The sequence below is a fragment of the Macrobrachium rosenbergii genome, chromosome 44 (genome assembly GCF_040412425.1).
Source record: "Macrobrachium rosenbergii isolate ZJJX-2024 chromosome 44, ASM4041242v1, whole genome shotgun sequence".
Lineage (NCBI taxonomy): Eukaryota > Metazoa > Arthropoda > Malacostraca > Decapoda > Palaemonidae > Macrobrachium > Macrobrachium rosenbergii.
Genome location: NC_089784.1, coordinates 11024981 through 11043489, shown reverse-complemented (window position 1 = coordinate 11043489; position 18509 = coordinate 11024981). Strand labels below are relative to the sequence as shown.

Sequence of the window (18509 nt, the reverse complement as noted above, 5' to 3'; positions counted from 1 at the left end):
TGTAACTAAAAGCAGACTTCGATAGAACGATTGATTTAAGTCCAAAGTGAGAAGGACATATAATAAGGAGGTGGATGATCTAAGGCGAAGGATCAAAGACACGGAGGTGAAGTAGATGAGGAATTTGTCAAATTCCGTGATGGGGTCTTAACGACCTGGGAATAATTTTTTGTACAGTAGGGTAGGAAGAAGGGATTAAAACAGTAAGTGGTGGGGTGAGACAAAGAGAAGTTTAGTAAAGAATTTAAGTGACAGAGAATGGCTGAGGCAACCAAGAAGAAAGTGAGAAAGGAAAAATGCTAGTAACAAAATTAAAACGGTAGCAGGTGGGCCAAAACTTGAAGAAGAACCAGTTCTTTTGCAGAAAATTAAATGTATAACAGACGTGGTTCACAGTATCTAAATATTTTGTTATGTGATTCTTTCGACCTTTCCTATTCTATTTTCTGATAAGAAGGTAGAGGGCAATGCTTGATTCACTGTATCATTCAAAGATTGCGCTCGGGCCACTAGTGTTTATAAATAAGGATGTATTTGTCCGTGTGTTCGTGAAAAATCTATGATTTGCAACGCAGTGCCTATTCATATCACTGAGACAATTTGCATTATGTTTCATTAGCACATAGTATTGAACCGTAAACCACCAAACTCTATATGAAGCCACAGCATTATCCTTTCTTGAAAACTTGAAAGATTTTCTTCTAGGGCATTTTTCACACGCTGATCGGCCTGTGGGTTACTTGGTTAGTAATCCAATTATCTGGGAGTTTTCGAAGACAGGAGTGTGTCTTGTGTCGCTAATATCCTATATAAATTTATATATATATATATATATATATATATATATATATATATATATATATATATATTTATTTATTTATTCATTTATTTATTTATGTGTGTGGGTGCGTGTTCGCGTGCGCTTTGTGTACACATACGTATATATGTACTCAAATTAAGCCACAAATACCCCTTGATATCGAATTCACTTCACGTTGGGAATAACTTATACCCACAGGGTGTAACTTAATTACAGAATAAAGTTAATCCTGTACAAACGTATTCTATAGAATATCAAAGTCATGGGTCAGTTGATATAATATATATATATATATATATATATATATATATATATATATATATATATATATATATATATATATATATATATATATATATTTATATATATATATATATATATATATATATATATATATGTATATATATATATATATATATATATATATATATATATATATAGCCTGCAAACACAGAAGGCTTGCAAAACAAACGGAAGGAAATTCAGTAACATTATAATATTGTCAAATTTACCGCGCTCCTCATATTTCTCTACCTTCAAAATTCAATACGCCAGAAATAGCATTTTCGTCTTCCAGGAATACATGCTAAAGATTGGAAAAGAATGAGAGTGCTGGTTTGCACTTTTCATGTTCCATGTGAATTTATCACATATGCATTTTCCCACGCCGAGTCAAATTTTTGTAAAAATAATAATATATGAGAGATAAAGAAAATTTCAAGGCACCGCCGAAATGGAAATCTCCGTTTCCAATTTCATAAAAGGTCTCTCAGGAAAGCGAACAAAAGCCAAGTAAGCGTAGCTTTTGCAGATCGCGGAATTCAACTCGTTCTAAAGTAATTCTCATTGAATGCAAAACCAGGCTTACGCTTGATCCATTCTTACATCCGCAGAGTGTTTAACCTTGTACAAAACTCTCGTCAGGGATGAAGGAAGGACTACATTCGTTGGAACGAAAAAGTGACAATGCTCATAGATGCTTTCTTTTTATTTTGTCTTTTTATTTTCGTTTTTTTGTTTCTTGTTTTCTCTTTCGTAAAGGGGACACGCAAGTAATTTTTCTCGAGCTTAATTTTTTAGTATTTACAGCGTCCAACAGTATATCTCATCGCACAATTTCATTTCCAGGAGTGAAGAAAAACCTCTCTCTCTCTCTCTCTCTCTCTCTCTCTCTCTCTCTCTCTCTCTCTCTCTCTCTCTCTCTCTCTCTCTCTCTCTCTCACAGAATTTTATACGGTTTAAGTATATAGAACAGTACTGTAACTGTCACTTGCTCGCCATCTTCGCCGACACTTTATATATTGCATTATATGAGGAAACACGTTGTTATAATATTTCCCGCAACATGAGGACCATCATTTCTTGCACAGCTGGCACTGAAAGCGGCCGGAAAGGGAAGAGACTTTCCTACGAAATGAGAAAGTGAACGAGAAACATCCGTCTTTGGAACTAACTTCAATTGTTTCTTCAAAAAATGAAATGTGTTAACTGCACCAGACCGAAGCCTTCTTTTTTAGGCTGACGAGATAATAGGAAAACCTAGATTGAGAGAGTGGACAGCTTCATCAAACAGATATGAGTTTGCCATTACATTCTATTTTATAACTCTAATAACTCTTTATGTGATAAAGCTTCATTAGCATCTATATATTTTTTGGGTGTGTAGCAAAGATTGTCTACTGGTAATGACCTCCTAACGTAGTGTCCAAGGGGTCGGGACTTGCCACCTCAGCCCTCTTTATTACTGTGATTTTGTACAGTGTTGGTTCGCCAGTATCATAATAATAATAATAATAATAATAATAATAATAATAATAATAATAATAATAATAATAATAATAATATGTTTCTGTTTTTACGGAACCGCGTGAAATGGAGAGTTGGGATTGGGGGGGATGCTACACAAATTGTTTTATCATTTTAGGAAACCATTAGTGTTACTTATACATTATACAAGGATTGCCCATACTTCATATTGTAAAACGTTACCTCGTTTTGGAACTCTGACATAAAAATATGCCTATGACCATGCAAGCTAAGTCTAGGTGATAGATATTGGGGTCATGTGATTATATTCCGAGGGAATAATAATAATAATAATAATAATAATAATAATATTAATAATAATAATAATAATTCAGATGATGAAGAATGTCATGAACCCCATTCTGTGTTGAAAACGTCATTTCTATTCAACTGCTGAAACAACAGTTTAACAGAGATGACGTTTAAACATCTTCCGGACACATGTAAAGAATCGAAAAAGATTTGGAATTCTCTTCCATAAACCAACTGACCTCTATCCCTGTTTTATTCGAGTGTCACGTTTCCTTATCCCTCGCCCCTGGTCTCAATTCTATAAAAATAATATGTTGCAAAGAAAAACTTGCGAGCACAGCAAAAATGGAAATACTTGTCTCCCATTTCAAAAACGAATCCATCAGAAAAAAAAAAAACCGAGCAAGCACTTTCCTTACGGGAACCGATCACTTGTAGATCATGGAGTTTAGCTTATTTCAATCTGTTGTTTCCATCGCTAGTTAACCTTCATCGTTCTCGCTCACATCGAATTTTTACCCTTATACTTCACAATCTCCACAGTCATTTTATGACCTATCATTCGCGAGATAACTTAGGGAGGTTGGACAGTGACTAAAATCCTTCTCTTGTTTTTTTACATTTTCTGACTTACTCTTTGGTAACTCGAGTTACAAAATGGTTGTCATTTTTATTTTACATTCAAGTATTATTGATCCTATGTCAGATATTGGTTTACTTCGGCGTCGCAGTTTGGGGTAGAAATTCACAAAACTAAAACATACCAGCATGCTCTCTCTCTCTCTCTCTCTCTCTCTCTCTCTCTCTCTCTCTCTCTCTCTCTCTCTCTCTCTGGCACAAACTTTGGCGGAAGAAAAACCAGAAAAAGACCAAAATTTTCTTTAGCAGCACCAGAAACTTCTCACTTCTTTAGTTAGATTTTGAAGGCTATTGGATTACTGCACAAGTAAACTCAGGACGAATCAGTGTGTGGAATTAATGGGTTCCAAAAGGATCTTCTTTTAATCTCTCCAGAAGTAACAGTGCTATGTGTAACGTGTTTACGGTGATGTCGAGAAAGTAACAGTATTGTAATGTGCCATATCATGAAGCCAATTTGAAATCATAAATGACTGTTTGCTGAGTGAAAGTATTGGTAGCATGGTACTTTGGTAAAGTTAACCACTGAGAACGAGAAGGATGTGCCGGGAAATTATACTGTGGGCTATGTTAAATTGACTACTTTAACTTGATATAAGTAGTATCGATATTGGCAAAGAAAGTAAAACCACAACCATCAGTGACTTGTGTTACTTGAGATTACACAAGAAAAAACAAGAAAAGGAGAATATTTACCTTTTCGTCGCAAAGCTTGTGATCATATTCTCAGTGTTTAGATTTTCTCCGGAATGTAATTTCCTTTAACAATAGAGATCGTGCAGTAAAGGGGAAAAATGGTGCGGATATGAGAAGGATCAAGTGTTAGCCAGCAACGGGATTCATTTGGAATCGAATTCCAAGATCTGCAAGAGCTTGGATGCAATAAAGAACACACCTGTTTGAGGTTTGTTTGCTTCTTTGAAGGAACGGACATTTTTCTTGTTTTATTTTATTATATTTATATACGTACTTATTTTATTTGTTTATTTCAATGGGAGCCAATGCTCTATACGATTGATTTGCAAAAATATCGCGTGTTTATGGCACTTATTTCACACGTTCAGTAACAGTCTGGTGAGTTTATGCTGTATAAAGTTTGATATTGTCATAAAGTCAGTGGCAACACAGTTTCTTCCCTCCGTTTGTCCGTCCGTCAGTTTGTTTGTCTGTCGCTGCGTCCGTCACCATGACAGCGCATTCTTTTTCTTTGTTTAAAATATATATGGAAAACGATCGTAATTTGTTTATAGTGAATTTGTGATGTTAAATTGGATTTAGATTCTTCATGGTAAGCTTGTCTTCGTAGGATCAAGGAATATGCCTACACATTATATACTGTATACCGTATATGTAAATTAAATACAAGTATATTTTAGTGTGTGTATATATATATATATATATATATATATATATATATATATATATATATATATATATATATATATATATGTATGTATATATATATATATACATATGTATGTATGTATGTATGTATGTATGTTTGTGTTCGAATATATGTATGTATGTTTTCGAATATATTATGTTTTCATGCATTATGTAGGATACCGGTAAGCTTGATGTATATATGCATATATACATAGTTTCAAAACTAGCTTGAAAGCTATCATTTTGCATTAAATGTAATGTCCATCTCGCAAATGGATCGCCTTACACGTGGTATAGATTTTTTGCTACAATATGCATTAAGTTTTATTCTGGTTAAGTGGAAATATTTTCATCTATAAGGATGATCATCATACTGGCATTTTTAGGAAGGAAAAGTTGTGTGTGTTACCAAGGAAATTGTCAGAGGCACAGCATTTTCGATAATCGGTTACATGGCCGAGTCTCTGGGCAAGTGATAGAGAGACGCGAAGAAGTTGGAGATATAATTAACTGGAGACCTTGTCGTCCAGACTTCATTACAAGATCTTCACTGTTCCTTTTCTAATGGAAAGTCAGCATCCAGTAAGTTTCATAATTAAACCTACCACAGTACCGTAACCTAATTTATGGTACAAGATGGTTTTAAGGAAATGCGGGAATTTTTTTTTGCAACGAAAGTTACTGTAAGTCATTTGTAGATGATATTTGTTGTAGAAGCAGTTAGTATTAGCTAGTTAAATTCGTGTAAGTATATGATACATGACGCCAAACCACACACACACACACGCGCGCATAAATATAGTTATATATACATAATCATATATATATATATATATATATATATATATATATATATATATATATATATATAATCATATATATATATATATATATATATATATATATATATATATATATATATATATATATATATATATATATATATATATATACACATAACACACACATTTACATGAATCTGAATCCTGACTTTGTTAATCACCATATTCGTGTTTTGTTTAAGTATTCTAACTGTGAGCTTCCTTCCCTCCTCTTGTAACTCCTCTCCTTTTCCTTCTTGCTTCGGCAGGAATTCGCATTGTCTCTCAACGGTAGCAGGATATTTCAATGTGCAGCGAATCGTGGTAAGAGCCCCATCGTCTAATGGACATTTGCATCGAATTCTCTCGGCGATTTCCATGGAATCACAGAATATAGTGAATCGTTTTTAAGTTTCTCGAATAATCTCGGTATTCCCTTTCCTTGCCTTCGAACGCACCGATTGTATTTATCGGACAAAACATGCAAGATTGTATCTTAGTCGCAATAGTCAGTAAAGTCTGCGATTGAGGTGCTTTACGATTATTTAAGCATTCCCAAAAGCCCTTTATATGTAAAAGGTTCCTAGAGCGTATATAGGGTGCTTTATTAACGAGTCTTCATTGAAATTTCTAAACAGAAATTTCGTCTTTTTGCATCCATAAGGATATATCTACACAGTAAGTTGCTGCCCTACTTGAAAGGCAATTTTGAAAATGTAAGTTATCATGCGGGTGTTCGCTCGGCACACGTTAGCTGTATTGTGATAGAAATTTGAAAAATTTCTGACACAAATACAGTATTTTGTAATGTTGACCTTGTACGATGAACCTACTTTTGTGTTAAAGTATATATCCTATATAAAGATAAGGGAAGACTTTCCTGGCACGTGAGAGAAATTAGGAAAGGAAAATGGTTTAATAATAAAAAGTATGATTAAAAATCATTCGCACCTGTATAAGAGTAGGGGCTCACGCAGCCTCCCATTTATGAAATTACGAGCTGGGGAAGATGTTTATAAATTGCTTCAATTAAGGCAGGAAGCCCTAACTTGTTTTCTGATGTTTCACAACTCAAATATTTATTTCCTAACGGGTGTTTCTTTTTCCTACCAGACAGTTCCTGGTTGTTCTGAGATCAGACTGACTTTATTCAATGTTTTCCAAGTGCTGTTATTCGTGTACACACACACACATATATATATATATATATATATATATATATATATATATATATATATATATATATATATATATATATATATATATATATATATATATATATATATATATATATATATAAAGTATTAAAGTATTCGAAACCTAAGAAACCTAAGCAACAGTTTCTGAACGTAATGTATATATTTTTAATGAATTTACTTCTGTTAAACACCAAAAAATATAAGGAATGATCGTGTATACATTATCGAAAATCGCATTAACAAAAATGCTCTCCTAACTGGTTCATTTTAGTAATTGGCTTGTGTAAATAGTTCCTCTTACTTGAATGAACAGCATCCTGTGTTGATCATTCTTCTTGCAATTGTACCCGTACTTTGAAAACGTCGGTCGTATGAAAGAGGCCTGAAACAACCAGACCTGACCCAGGAAAGTTGTGCACCATCCCGAAGCTCGGACCAAGATGCCTCCTTTTCTTACGTACTTGAATAGGGGCCCATGGTGAGTGAGAGTGGCTCTCGGTTGGAAACGGGAGGTGCAGAGGTAGACTATCAGTAGAACAAAACGGAAACATCAGGTATATGGATAACTGTTATTATTATTCGTGATGCATACTCATTTTTATAGACCAAGTCAAGACCCCGTAGAGTTGATTACCGAATGTTTAATCAATAAAAGGAAAATGTTTTAGTGCGTATAATATATATATATATATATTATATATATATATATATATATATATATATATATATATATATATATATATATATATACATAATTTATGTATACATACATACATATATACACAAATATGCATATATATATGTATGTATGTATGTATGTATACACGCATATATATCACCTGTATTGAAACTTTTCTCGAAATATTCACAGGTGTACAGTAACAGTGCTGTGCCTATGATGATCGGTCTGTTACGAACTTGAAATTAACCGCGCTCTTGCATCAGTTGGAACAGTTTGAATTTCTTTGAGAAACAAACGTAATTATTGCAAACTGTTTCCTTAGGCTTCCATATAACTTACACATTTTGTGATTTTTTATTTTTTATTTTGGATGTGTCCTTTAGGTAGTTTTGGTGTCATTCTACAGCTCACCCCTCTTCAGAGTAGTATGCTCATATTTTGTCTGTAGAATTGTGAGTGGCCTAAGTATCTGGGTAGATGTGTGGAGCCCCAATTGGTATTTTATGTTGGCATGTTTCTGTTGGTCACCCCTTTAAGGGATTTATTTCGACTTACAAAGGCAGTAGAATTAGTTGACTGAGATTTTGATTGTACTTATTTCCATAGTATTAAATTGAATTATTCCCTCATATGGGAGCTACCGTCTCTTGATGTGGTCATGCATTGAATTCAGATGTGGAGACTAGCCTCGGTGACGTCATTCTGTGACGTTGTGTTCTTTCTATACCGTCTTTCCTTCCACCAAAAGTTTTTACACAATTCGAGCTCTAATATTTTTGTCCTCTTTTAGTTGCCTATTGTAATTTTTGTCATAGCAACAAAGGTCTTCGAGCTAATTCTCTATATCTGCGTTGTCGCCTGTTCCTAGTTTGCAGTAAAGCTTTGACTCGGTGCATTGATTCATGGATCAGTCTAGCTTTGAAGGTAGGTTATGTGTTATGGTACATTGCATCGTTGATTCCAGCCACCAATATGTCACATACTTCATTTCATATTTCAAAGGCAAATTTTTATTATTATATTTATAGTAGATGCAATGGTGTTATTTCGATTTGAGCCATTCAGGCAAAAATTGGCATTATTTTTTCCAGTGTTAAATATACAATTAATCACTTTTCTTATATGTGAACTTTGTCACCAGGGTTGGCTTACCTAGTTATGGGAATTTTGTAAATAATGTGACCCATGTTTGCATATGTTGCCACATTTATACGGAGAATTTGGCATAATGAATTTGTGTGATGTACCGCCATTTGTCCAATTTTTTTATTAATTATGACGTTCATCAATAACCTGTGACAAATGCTTAAGTTAGAGTGTGTTCCAGGGGAAGCTAATCACCACTAGAGTGTTTTATTAATCCTTAAAGTTCTCTCCATATTGTTCCTGGTAAATTTTTTTTAGGATAATTCACCTCACCCAGAATATTTTTCATCTTCGACCTAGAATTATATTCTTTATTCACTGAAAGTTAATCTACAACTGTGTTACAGACCCGAAACTCCCTTACTGTGTTAATGCATAAAATCTTATATAATTTCATCCTTGTCAACTGACCCGTCTTGTTATTGTTAGGTTCTTATAAACCATGGAATTTTTGTCGAAAATTATCTACTAAATTCTCTTCACAATTTTCACAAAGACAATTATCAGATTCTACTGCAAAATCTCCTGCGTAGAATTTTCTTTTCTATTTATTTTTAATTTGGTCAGAACTATTATTTAGTAAGTTTTTGTGTTCAAACTTTATTTACGAATATTTACAATGGAAACATTTACCCTGGGATCATCAGAGGAACAGACTCAGATTTTCTGTAGTTGTTGATGATGGAGATGAAAACGGTTGTATGCCAGCTCGGGCTCATTATCTTAGAGCAGTCCAAAATATATAATGTTATCTGGAATGAGAAAATTAAAAGTGATTAAAAAAGAAAGAGGAAAACGGGCTCATATGGTTACAAAACTTTAAACCTTATGGGACCCATCATTAAGGGGGAAATTTCAACAGTAGAAAGTCCAGATTTAGTCGAAGAGCACCTGGAAGGAGAGACAGATTTGCTCTCTGCTAAAGATTTTAAAACATATGCCATGGAAAGCCAGAGAGCCTGAATACCAAATAGTTTAATGTACATTAATATCCCTAACATCCAGGTGTCCAGTTATAGGGGACAGAAAGTGAAAAATTACTTTTAGGAAAATTTTCAAGAGGATTGGGGAGGGAAGGTCTTGAAATTCTTAGTAATGTCAAAATGATAGTGAATGTCGTTTCCTGCATTTGGTTTCTGCTTCCGTAATCCAGAGATTCGCCAGTAGAAGTGAGAGTGGATCTTCCAGTAAGCATTGCTTGTTGCCATCCTGAAGGGCCGGGGATATATTCTGCCCCCGTAAGCAAAGAATTTTTATGCATTTGACTGCTACAAAGCGAGATAAGAAAATTTCTGCCATGTGAGTTTCAAGGAGCCAGGCAAAGGCGTATGGAGCTTGGGGAAGAGAAGCTGATTGAATGAGGGATATAACAGTGACGATAAAGACGTAAATAACTATTTTACTTCTAAGAATTTCGGCAAGCTCAACAATTTTACAATTTTGGCTAAGATACAGCCCTTTTTCGGAGAAGGAAGTGGTTAAAATAATCGTGATAATGGTGTTGGATGCCCTGACCGTCATATATTGTCTTCGACGACGTTACCCCATCTCTACCCGCGATATAAATAACGTTACTCAGATTAATGGTTTAGTCTGACAGGCTCTACTCTCGCCATATTAACGACACGAATTGTATTCTCTCTCTCTCTCTCTCTCTCTCTCTCTCTCTCTCTCTCTCTCTCTCTATGTCTATATATGTATGTGTGTATATGTGTGTGTTTGTGTGTATTCATATCTGTGTATGTATATCGTATGTGTATGTGTACACACACGGAGAAACATATATTTTAAAGCAATGTTTACGAATCTCTTTTTTTTTTGTGTTGGGGGGGGCCACTGTTTCATTTTATTTCCTACTGAACATAAAAAACAATGAGTTCACTTTTCTCCCTGTTGCATATCAAAACCCATTACGCTTTTGTTCCCATGTCCATTGATAATTCGGGGTTTAACAGGAGCATTAGCACCTTTATAGACCCTCAAGGAGAACTTGACGATTTTTATGAAATTGCCTCGAACGAAAAAGGTGGAAGGAAGGTATGGTTTCTTGCTGTTGACGCAGGTCAATGAAAGTTTTCATTCAGGAACACTTTTAACTGATGCTTTAATTTTTAACAAAAATGTTTGACTTTTGAAGGGTATCAGTGAAGAACCGACGTTTAGTTGTTTTTCTTCTTTAGAAGAAAGAAATCGCATGATTATTAGAAAAATAAAATAGAAGTGATTGAGGAGTGTCTTGTAATTTGAAATTTATTCTAGAGACTTGTAATTTAGAATGTTTTTGGGAGGAGAATCATGTAATTTTTAAACTGAATCTCGCATTACGTGCATGGCGGAGGTATACTGATCACAGTGTTCTTGTTCATCAGTGTATCTTCGATAAAATTTATTTTGATTAGTTTTTTGTTTGTTAGTCAAGAAAAAGATAGACATACAAAATTATAAGGAGAGAAAAGTCATTGAAAGATCAGTTTACGAGCAGTATTAAGATGGTTACGATACGTTCTTTCTCTATTCTTTATAGCTGTCTGTATAGACAAGCAGTTCTTTTTCGTTATATGGGGTTGAATTAACATTGCATTGGAATGAATTTTGAAGATTTGATCAAAATAGTTATATGATGCGATATTTTATCATCAGTGGCTTAATTTGCAATAAAAATGCTGCAGAGAGAACATGCTCATTTTGATAGCTCCCAGGTTTGTTTGTGCAGCTGCATAGTATCCACAAATGAAAGGCTCCATTCTGTAATTATTTCTACCAGTACTCTTCAGGCGTGTTGCGTCAGATAACCCCATATTCTCACTATTAAAGTATGGGAAACTTTTGGATAAACAGGTTAGTGTCTCACAGTATTATTCGTGAATCCACCTCATTGAAATCTGTGATATTTTTTCAAATCAGCGAATCGTTGTCTTTTGAAGAAAGCTGTAATTTTCCTCATTAAGGTGATTAATATTAGTTGTGACAATGCAAAACTTATGCGTTTAGGAATTTAGAGATTAAAAAGATTATAACTTTAACCTGCTTTTATTTTATAATGGTATTTCTTGCAGCCTGGGAGAACCCACCGGTTAAGTAATATCTAGTATTCAGTACATAGATGCTCAGTAGTGCCTTTGCCGATGAATTAATCTAATAATAAGTGTACCTGTAGAGGTGTGCATTATTCTCCAGAGAATCGACAATTGTATTTAATGGGTCCTAGTAACACAAGTAATAATTTTTTTAATTTTCTCTGTAGGTAGAATCATGTGTCATCTATCTGCGACGTATTAGGATATGTGTTTATCAAACGGATATATCGCACGTCATGCACTTACAACCTAGCCCAATCCGCATTGACGTGTACGGCTTTCCGAAACCTGTCATAATGATGTAAGCAGTGGATCGCTGTCTTTCTAAATTTGGGAGTTTTAATTTCAGGTGATTTTTCAGGCATGAGCTCGGCCAACAAAATCCATCATATTTCATGCATTATATTTTGCAAATCGCGGTGAACAAATCGGCAGCCTGTGCAAATAACATCTCGGGTATTGTGTAAATACTTAGGTTCCCATTTCTTTCATGACTACCGTGAACCAGTTACTAGTATAATCGTGGTTCCGGTCCCAGTATGATGTAGACATTTAATTAAACAAAATCGTGTGACACTATTGAACGACAGCTGCTGTAGACATTCATGTTTACCTTTTTTTTTCTTTCAGGGACGAAATTCCTTTGTCAAACGACGATGTGTCCCATCAAGAACGAGGACGGCGAAACCAGCATGTTCATCGTGAACTTCCAGGACCTTACCTCCAAACCTGAAGAGGAGGAAGAAGATCCTGGAACGCCAACGGACAACAGTATGCAGTCCAGGTGTAAGTATAAATATAAATTCATCTGTTATGTGGTGACTGAACTTGCGGCCAATGTATTGATAAAAGTGATTGTAGATAGTCGTCATTTTGCGGCTTTTAGTTAGGCATATTATCGATCGATTGGAATAAACCGTCTTATTCCAGTAAGTAAATATTTTTCCTTTTCGAGTTAGGTCACTGCTGGGGAAAAGTAACACAGTGGGTAGTGGCCTTTCATGATACACCGCATCTTTCTGAGAGAAGTCTGAAAGTCTGAAAAATAAACTTTGAAGATCAGAACCATAGCGAGAGTTTAAATCTTTTTTTTTTCTCTCTCCCATTTCCGAGATACCTCTGGTCAAAAGAAATTTGGAACCCTTTCCCTTGTAGGTTTTCTTTGATATTCTTTTGCCTTGCGGTAAGGATCATTCTGAATACACGGTAACAGTTATGATTATCTTTGTGGAAACTTGCTGGCTGCGTCCTTCTTAAACATAGACATCATGTTTTACAGTAAAACATCTTGCAAAAACCTTTTACCTGTTTTAAGGTTTAAGTCGCATAAGTTTTTATTTCTCCAAAGATTTTGCTTGCAAACTGCTATTTTGAAAATAAATCGTTGTGATAATTTTCTCTCCCTTTCTAATTTCCTTATGGAAATCTCTGCACTTCTTTCATGCAGTAATCGTTTAATACTGCTGAATGAAATGGCCAAATGTTTTATTGCTTAGGGGTGTAAGTCTGTGAGGAATGTTCACTGCAACTCTCGTTGATCATAAATGGATTTGAGGACCTTACATTTTGCTTCGATCATTAACACATTTAGAAGAAACTATATTTAATGAAAAGAATTCAAAATTGAATGGAAGTCGTCTCGTGCGAGAAGCAAAGCGTTAAATAGAAATTAATTCACACGAATATTGAAAACTTGGCAACTGCTGGTCTACGAAGAGGAATTGGGAGATGTTAAGAATATTAGTTATTGCATAAATCTCACAAAAACTAATTTACTGACTCAGCATTTTCGCTGAAGTACGCAAGAACGATGTTATGAATTTTCCCAAATGCATGAAACAGCTGTTAGAGTCGTACCCTATCTCCATCATTTCAGCCGCCCACAACGCTCTCTTTCCTTCCCTGCCCTTCCCCGTTCTCACCCTTTCTAATTTAGTGAGATGGATGTGTTTTTGTTATCTTCCCACAACTGATAGCAGAACCCATTTCCTTTACCTTGCGTTGTAATGCCTGTATATTGTTTGTAGTGGCCGGTTTGCTTGCATTTGGTATATTAAAGAATTTAGGATTTTGGTTTGATGTCTGTAGGTTTTTTGTAAGTAATAAGGTATTTTATAAGTAATAACGTTCCTCATTGTTGAATAATAATGAGAAGTTATTTATTGCAATTTCCAGTTGATGATGGCTTCCATGCACTGGTGATTTATCAGAATTAGTCCGCATGCAAAAACACATGCAATTCATATTGTTACTGGCAATGAATATCAAGTAAGTGATTTCACTGTAGGTGTATAAAAAAATTAACTGTGACCAACGACACTAAAGGATTTTTTTAATACACGAACAGCAAGTATAAAGTTGTGTACATTGAATGTAATCCGTAGTGCTGCAGGTGTCATTATGGGTGTTACTGGGCGTGGAATGGCTTCCATTCTGTAGGTGTATTAGTAGAATTACACTGGTTTAAGTTTTTCAAAAAAATAGATTCTGTTGCTCTTCCCTTTAGAATTTTACCTGTTTTCGCTGTTAGAGGTCTGATAAACCAATTCGTGGTATTAAGTTCTTAGATGGAATTCAGTTACGTGTTTTTTTCCGAACAAAGCAAAACAACTTTTTTTTTTTTCGCAGTTACGTTCGTGTGTAAGCAATAGGTCAAGTTTCGTTGACTGACATGTGTGTTTGGGATGACTGGGATTTGTCCAGGGTGTTTTTCAGCGAGGAAAGCGCTGCGGATTATTGTTGAATTTAACGTTTTAATTTTCCTTTTTTAGGTCCGGATCTTTACATTCCGGTCGTCTTTATGTTACTGATGAAAGCGTGTTTAGCTACCTGTTTGTTTTTACCGATATATGTTGGATTCTTCTTTATAGAAGGTGGAAAATGGTAATTAATTTAGAAATTCTTATAATTTTTCTGGTATTACCGTAATGATGTTAAAAGTTGAGGTCGTTGGTAGTTTAGCGTGTTAGGACCCTTTCGTTATTTTATTGTTTTATATTCCAAAATGAAAAATAGAAACAAGAATTTCGAATAAATCTGTATTTTAATGTCGTATGAATTTCTTTCTGGGTGAGATCATCAACAAAGTAAAGTCCGAAGACAGAAGATTCACAACATTATATAAATAGGCAACACCATTACAGTTACTCGTAGTCTCTTTTGTCAATGGGCATTTCTGATGCATAGCAGCGTGCGAGTAGTATTGATTCTCCCTCTCCATTTATTAAATGTCGTTCAAGGTAAATTTCCACGAAACACGATTGCTTTACCATTGACGACAAGAATTATTTTTAGACTTACTTTCATTCACACAAAGTCGAATTGGTTTTGCGAGCTTAGATTATTTTGCCTTGAATGACAATATTTGATATTTGGCGGCCTTCTATTTATAAGCTCGCTGAAGAAATTTTAAGGATAAATTTTAATTTGAACATTGTTGGTAGGAGAAAATTATGGGTCTTTCAGTGTCTGCGAGATTTGTTATCATTATTAGGAGAATGTCGCGTGACCTCATTACGTGTTGATTAGAAATTGTAGTTTTGATAAAAAGAAAAGCAAAAAGTAATGTGTGTTGCGTGCATATCGGAGTGCCTCCTTCTTGCCACAGTTTCTTTTTTTTTTCTTTTTAATCAGAGAAATGGATATGATCCTCACTTTGCTTGTAGATTCGGTTTTTACTCTTTTAAGTGGCGAAATCGATTTTCAGTTGAGCGATTGTTTCATCTCACAGTTAAGTGATCCAGTAACCCCAACGTGGCACCATCTTTCCCCTTTCAGTTCAGTTCACAACCCTCATTTTTGTAACCCTTATTTGTTTTAACCCTTTTCTGTTTAATCTCTTCTATCTGTGGTTTAATTAATACATTCCGTTACTCGTTCCTCTGATTTCGACACAACACAAAGTGAATCAGACATGTACTTCTTAAGATGATTTGAACATGAAAAAAAGGATTTAAAGAAAATTATAATTATTTTTAATTATATATGTATATACACTAGCGATCCAGGGGAAAATAATAACATGTGAAAATATAAAAATAATGACAAAATAATCATTGAAGATTTAGATAATAATAACATAAGTAGAAATATAAAAATATATAAAAAATAAAAGATCTATTGTAGAAATAATATATATATATATATATATATATATATATATATATATATATATATATATATATATATATATATATATACACACATATATGTATGTATGTATGTATGTATAAGTATAATATGAAAATTGGTGGCCCCCATGAAAATTTTCTGGATCCGATAGTGTGCATGTATATTATATTATATCCTTAATAATGTTTCGGGAATACAAACGTTGATAATGGAAATAAATTTATAACTGAAAAATGAATTATCAGCTGCCATACTGTTCGTATTAATGATTCGACTTTCTAGTGTGCCATGTGTGTATATATATATATATATATATATATATATATATATATATATATATATATATATATATATATATATATATATATATATATATATATATATTATTATATATATTCCTATACTTATTGATAAATATGTATATATATATATATATATATTTATATATATATATATATATATATATATATATATATATATATATATTGTGTATATATATATTTATTGATAAATATGTATATAGATATATATATTTTATATATATGTAAAAAATATATATATATATTACATATATATGTACATATATTTAAATATATGTATATGTATGTCTGTATGTATGCAGTGTTTCAATTTTTTTTTCTAAATCACTACTGACATTTTGAAAGCTAAGCAGCCTTCTCTTTTCTCTCAGTGTGTAGAAGTTCAGAACTTCCCTTGGGAGTTATTCTCTACGAATTGCGAAACCTTTGCCACGTCAGCATGTCGATACAAATTGAATAAATTAATAATGGAGCGCTCTGATGCCTGTAGACTAGATATGGTGTGACACTGTTAAGGGGAAAAGGGAGCTGTGGTTCCATCTGCTGAAGAATTTAACATGTTCATTTTAGCGATAAAGAACTCTTTTGGTAACTTTTCGCCAGTAACTTGTAAAAAAAACTTAGTGATATAGTTCCCGTTAGAGGAACTTGTGTGTGTGTGTGTGTGTGTGTGTTTGTGTATGTGTGTGTGTTTGTGTATGTGTGTGTTGTGCGTGAAGAAACTGGCTGAGATTGGTGAAGACAACTTTTTTATATTGCACAAAACAGTGAACTTTTTCTTTAACAATAGTTCAGGTTCTTTTGTGAACCCCTGGCTCTCTTGCCCATGAAATCGTAAAGAACTTTTCCTAAACTTTTTCTTTCGTTTTTTATGGCCTAGTTTGCTTTAATTCCTTTAATGTGGTAGTTCTTGTTTTTAATCCTTCTGAACTTAGATGTATATGAAAATAGAGTTGGATGTCGATTTTGATTCCCGACGGCAATTATTGACATTAAAAATGCATCAGCTTAAAATTGAGTCACGAAATTAAGGTATTAACAATTCGCACGGACATGCATGAGATATGGTCCATTTTTTCTCATATTAACTCATGTATTAATGGAGATTTTTCTAACTGGAATGGATTCTGGTTTATAAGAAAAATTAATGATTAGCACCGCATCAGTAATCATGAAAAAGGCATCATCTTCATTCTGTTGCCATGTTTTCAAGTTAGTCGTTTCTACCATTGATTAGGAAATTCATGATTATTTTTACAGTTCTAAATCTTATTGGGGGTGCGTGGTATACCAAAATCTTATATGTGGAGGGATTTCACCCCCTTTGGTAAAATGTTCATGTTCATCCATAGAACCTTGTGAGTTCATGTAATGAGTTGCTAATGTTTTACGGTTGATAATGAAAACATCCTGTTATCTCGAGATAACACCTTCTCTTACGAAAGAGTTAGCTACTGATTTGTTTTACTGATAGGTGCGGTTATAGGTCTTATCCGATTTAGAGTTAACATTATAAAGGAAAATTACATGAAGATTTTCATTTAATAATGAATTTTTATCATTTTTGCGTTTATGAATTACCTCTGTTATCCTTTCTTTGAAATTGCCATTAGTAACCGTAAGCGCTTTTACTTTCGGTCAAACTGTTTATACTTCGGCATTTCTTAACGACAAATAATGCTGCCATCGTCAGTCCTTCGTGTGTATTGCAAGATGTTTTTGCCATGGTTTAAAATTACAATTGTAACTGTCTCATATTATAAATTACGATACTTATTTGTTGTATTCTTTTCACGATATTATTTAGGGTATCTGAGATCAAATTTTTATTATCATAAGTTAGGATTCGTCTCTTTCACGTCGCTTCCAAAACTGCGCCTCCGGTTTATGTTATAAAAAAAAAAAAAAAAACAGGGATCTTTCCTGTACGACTTCATTTCAAGTAATCATTTTCCCTCTGTTGTTCAGTTTATAAACTCTTGATTAAAGTCGGATATTCGTTTGAAAAAACATCACGAAATGTTAGGCAACCATTTCTCGAAAAGTTTTAAATACCGATTAGGCCGTCTATTAGCTTGAAAGAGCACCAATCACGATGAAAGTATAGTTTTGGAATTTCTGCTGTACGAAATCCAGCGTTTTCGGGAATACCTCAATGAGATCATGGTATTATTTTCTTTACATTTTTGTTTTCATCACAAAAAGGCACATTTTGGGTTTGAGAAGAGTA

General features: G+C 33.8%; 1 protein-coding gene across 1 annotated transcript in view; it reads left to right on the top strand.

Moving 5' to 3' along the window:
- Positions 1–18509, top strand: part of LOC136829335 (potassium voltage-gated channel subfamily H member 2-like) — a 725046-nt gene that overhangs the window by 520828 nt on the left and 185709 nt on the right. The window contains exon 4 of the mRNA XM_067087739.1: positions 12459–12614. Coding sequence (XP_066943840.1) covers positions 12459–12614 — 156 coding nt within the window. The remainder of the gene's footprint in view (positions 1–12458; positions 12615–18509) is intronic.